The 4686-nt window shown below is 40.1% G+C and overlaps 1 protein-coding gene across 1 annotated transcript; it reads right to left on the bottom strand.

Annotated features, from left to right (window-relative positions):
- Positions 1 to 659: 659 nt before the first annotated feature.
- LOC120737795 (olfactory receptor 146-like) lies at positions 660 to 2980 on the bottom strand. Its single transcript, XM_040038650.1, has 2 exons — positions 2248 to 2980; positions 660 to 1139 (listed from the first exon to the last, which is right to left on the bottom strand). The coding sequence occupies exons 1-2, from the start codon at positions 2824 to 2826 to the stop codon at positions 771 to 773; spliced, it is 948 nt and encodes a 315-aa protein (XP_039894584.1). The 5' UTR covers positions 2827 to 2980; the 3' UTR covers positions 660 to 770.
- Positions 2981 to 4686: the final 1706 nt, after the last annotated feature.

The following is a 4686-nucleotide window of genomic DNA, read 5'->3' as shown; positions in this document are numbered from 1 at the left end:
ATTGTTTTTCTTGTGACATTACCAATAAGTTTGATGTGTCACATGGCCCTCTTCCTATTGAAAAAACAAAAGTTGTATCCAAGATGGCCGACTTCTAAATGACCACCATGGTCACCACCCATCTGGAGGAGTTTGCCCCCTCACATATACTAATGTGCCACAAACAGGACTTTAATATCACCAACCATTCCCATTTTATTACGGTGTATCCATATAAAAGGCCCACCCTTTACTGTTGTGTTTGGTAAGAAAACATACTATCACCAGGCTCAAAACTCTATTATAAATTGCATTGAAAATGTGGACTGTCATGGCTTTAATTGGAGAAGCAGATTTTTGTATGTCAGCCACTCATATAACAGTAGCCTTCATTATTAACAAACAGTGTTAAAAGGCTATCATTGAAAATGATAAAGACAACAGGAAACATGTAAAAGCAGGTGGAGGCTGTAGCTTAGGTCAAATTTTTACAAGTCATCTTATTCTCATCTGTACTTTTAATATCAGTAATGTATTGTAATAACACCATGTCAGTGACACTGGGTTTTTGTTACACACTTTAATACTCTATAGGTCTAGGTTTGCTCAATGTTATTTTCATTTTTTTCCAATAAATTAACTAAATACTTGACAAAAATCACGTTGAAAAAAAAGGAACCACAAGGGTTTGCCTTTGAAAATAGTGTTGCATTTCTACAGTGCTGGTAATAAATTATTCTTAATTATCTTGTGTCATCCTGCACGATTAATAATGCATGTGCAAATAAAACTTATTTTAATGGCCCAGTTTTCTTCTGTAGTAACTTTGCAAATAATTTTTGCATCTCTTTGGACTGTACACCATAAATAATGGGGTTGAGGCTTCCAGGGATGATGTGAAACAAAATGGAACAAAGTTTTCTGTAATCTGAGTACTGTGGAAAGCGATGCAACATAATGACAATCATTCCACTCAACAGCATAATCAAGTAAACAACCAGGTGGGTGCTGCAGGTCTTCAATGCTTTACTGTTCAAAGACTTGTTCTTACTGGTTAGACAGACAATTGTTATACTAGCATATGTGAGAACAATGCTGCCTATAGAACCTGTAAACAGGACCACAGTGAAGGTGAGCCCATAGACATTATTACAGTTTTTCTCAAATGCTAAAACACATGTCACAAACGTTACCACCATGTTTCCCAATGTCCAAACACAACACCCTTCTCTAAAGCTACATAAACACAACCACACCTTCCCACTGCAAAACTCAAACTCCCACACCAAGAGAGCAGCTTGAAGCTGTCAAAACTGTAAACACTATACACAGCATTACACACTACAGCAAAACAATTGAAAACACAATGCTCAATTTGTGAGAAGGTTCTTTGTTTCATAACTGCCAATGCATATTTTCATAAACTGTACAGTAACGGATCGTCGTAGATCTCTGCAGAGGATTAGGCATTTAGATTTGTGAGTTTCATATGAGTAGTATAAATCTATAGAAAATCCTGCATGTACGTACACTACTGTAACACAACTCAATGCAAAAACAGAATCTATTGCACACAACAGTAATCTTGAAAACATGATCAGGGTGTGAAGTTTTTTTATTTACGTTATTCACACCACACACACACGACAATCACTGTGCGGCATCATGTCGCTGAGCTGTTGCTCGCATCTCGTCCGTAATGATGGTGCGAGGTTGTCTTGCTCTCCCTCCTGGACCTTCTCCTCTCCCATGTTGGCCTTCTCCTCTTCCTCATTGGCCTGCTCCTCTTCTTCCAGGGCCAGCTCTTCTCCCTCCTCTGCATCAAATTCCTCTTCCCCTGACTCTGCCTTCATCCATTGTGTTTGTTTGGAATCTTCAGCATACTGTGCACTCTGAACTTGCTTTTACATGTGGGTACAGCATTAGCAACAAGTGTCTTCAATTTTGAGTCATTGTGTGTAGTGAATGACGCCAGGTGTGTTCCCTGTGTTCAAAAATTGGTGACTGTGGCAAGCATTTTGCATCACATGGGCTTTCATTTGAGAATATGAGCAGAGTTGTTTTGCAACATGTGTTTTAGCAAGGGAGAATGTGTTTAGATTTATGAGTACAGAGGGTTGTGTTTTGTGAATTGTGTCTTCATGTGACATGTGTTTATGGTACTGGAATATGGTGGCTACATTTAGTAAATGTGTTTAGACTACTGGTCATTTGGGTTACAGGATTGGCTTTTGTGTTTTAACATTTGAGAAAAACTGTAATGAACACATTTTCACAGGAAAGCTTAAAAAGAGAGGCATTGTCACAGTAAGGGTTTGTGATCAAAGTCCTGCATCGACTCAGTCGTACAGTCAGTCCAAGCAGAATCCCGACCAAAACAAAGGCCACTCCCCAGGCAAAAACCGTCAGCTTGATCACCATTTTGTTGGTCATTATGGAAGCATATCGCAGAGGATTACAAATGGCCACATATCTGTCAAAGGCCATAATCATGAGCACAGTGTGACTCGTGGTACCAAACATATGTGTGGTAAAAGCTTGCACCACACATTCATAATAACTGATAAAGCGTTCAGATGGAGGCTTCAATATGTCTATCAACAATCGAGGTACCATGATAGAGTTTCCAAGAATATCATTAAAAGGCAGGTTGCAAAAAAGCATATACATAGGCTGGTGAAGGTTCTTGTCCATGAAAACTAAAACAGCAATCCCTCCATTTGCTACTATTATAAACAGGTAGAAGAACAGCAGGAGAAGAAACAAAGCATATGTGGACTCTACTGAAATATTCAACCCTTCCAGCTGGAGTGTGAGGGTGTTGTAGGTGTAGTTCTCCATCATCATGAAAGAACAAAATGGTAAGTAAGCCAATCAAGTTTGTGGTAGGAAAAACGTGTTTTGATTTCAGTTTTAAATGAGAGGTACCTACTCTCAGTCTTTTGTCTATTGTCTGCACCTTCTTGTTTCTGGTAGTTCACAACTGGCAATACCTACACAGAATGCGCTCTGCTGCAGTGTTATATGGGCATTATCTCAACCATGCAAACACTTAGCTTAAGCAATGTATGATGTCATACAATGAAGACAACAACAACTGTCAACAATCTGGGGAATAAAATTTGTGGGCAATGAAGTAATGTTTGTCTGCTCAAGCTTCACTTCCCACTGGTAGCACTTAGGCTACGTTCACACTGCAGGCGAAAGCGCATCAAATCCATTTTTTTTGACCCTCTGTGACCCATATCCCATCATGGTGTGACAGTGTGAACGGCACAAATCCGATATTTTCAAATCTGATCTGGGTCACTTTCGTATGTGGTGCTGAATCCGATACATATCCGATGTTTTAGAAAGCGACTGCTGTTTCACAGTCATGTCACATTAAATCCGTCTTTTACGTCACTGACACAAGACAGACGCCAATTATCAGCGCCGGAGAAGACATCGTGAACGCTTCCTGTCCATCCAGTGTAGATGTCAGTGAAACTGTTGGGAAGACAACGTTGGAGAAACGTGAACATTTTATTTGTACTGTATAATCTGCAGATTCTGATAGAAATCTGCAGCTATCCTTTGAAGCACCGCTCCTCTAAAACAGCAATAAGGATCATTATTAGGTTATTTACATTATTATGTCAATAACAAAATAACTTAAAGCAAAAATTGGGAAACGTAAAGTCCGAAGTCTTTATATTAAGGCCATCAGTCAAACATACTGTTGGTCTGGGTCTAAACAGAGCGCGTCGTGTGTGACGTCACGGACTTCAGCTAGAATGGAAAAAGACACAAAGCTGGAGTTATTCTTTGTCTTTGCTGCACAGCTGCCTCTTCTTCTCTCATTCTGTCCCCTCCCTCTCCTGTTGCTACTTTAATCATGAAACTGATCAATGATCAGCTGACTGGCTTTTCTCTCTTGTTTGTTTATCGCTCACTTTGCGCCAGAAAGAGGAAACTGCCGGATGTCGCGTTAAACAACAGCAGCACGTTTAAGCTTGATCAGCTGTTGTTAGAATTTATTTAATATTAATTTCTAGTATCAGCTGATGTTTGCTGGAGCCACAGCTGTAAAGCTGCTGGTCATGATGTCGGTTTGGATATGTGGTGAGAGGGAAACATGAAGATGAAACCAGGAGATGTCCTTATTGAATCATCAGAGCTGAACAGGTGATGGAGAAACAGGTTTACCTTTTAGGTGACATGTATGGGTTGAAGGGAAGTTATGAACTGTTTCTGAGAGACAAATAACACCAGGATCCTTTTCTATGTAGCTGACAGCTGGTAACTGTGCAGGGGCGGGTCTAGCAAAGTGTTGCCAGGAGGCAAGCTTACAACCAAAGTTTTTATCTGATGTAAAATGTATAGAAATCATACATATACCAACAAGACTGTGCATCACTGTCACCACAGCGTTGGCTTTCATTTAAAGCTTTCACCTGCTGGACGTCACTACCTGACACGTTTAACTGTCTTCAGAACATTGCAGAGGCCTTACTGACAGTGTTTGGCTCTGCATGTCTGTGTGAGCAGGTTTTCTCTCACACGAGTCCTCAGGCAGCCTCTGAATGCTGGACACTGGGAGACCAGAGATCACATTAACATGTGTGTCTCTGTATTAACAAACATATTGGCCCAGTTTATTTTTCTTATCATTGTTGTGAGGAGACCATAAACAGCATTTGTATTTTCTGTTGTTCAGTTCATTTG

This window comes from Simochromis diagramma, unplaced genomic scaffold (assembly GCF_900408965.1).
Source record: "Simochromis diagramma unplaced genomic scaffold, fSimDia1.1 OVJJ01000323.1, whole genome shotgun sequence".
Lineage (NCBI taxonomy): Eukaryota > Metazoa > Chordata > Actinopteri > Cichliformes > Cichlidae > Simochromis > Simochromis diagramma.
Note: the sequence above shows the minus strand (reverse complement) of the source record. Positions and strands in the feature narration are given on the sequence as shown.

Excerpts from the sequence above, each read along its gene's own strand:
- LOC120737795 (XM_040038650.1), bottom strand. The coding sequence starts at position 2,826 with ATGATGATGGAGAACTACACCTACAACACCCTCACACTCCAGCTGGAA. Across the intron at positions 1,140-2,247 it reads TTAAGCTTTCCTGTGAAAAT|AAAAACTGTAATAATGTCTA; the intron begins GTGTTCATTACA and ends TTAGCATTTGAG.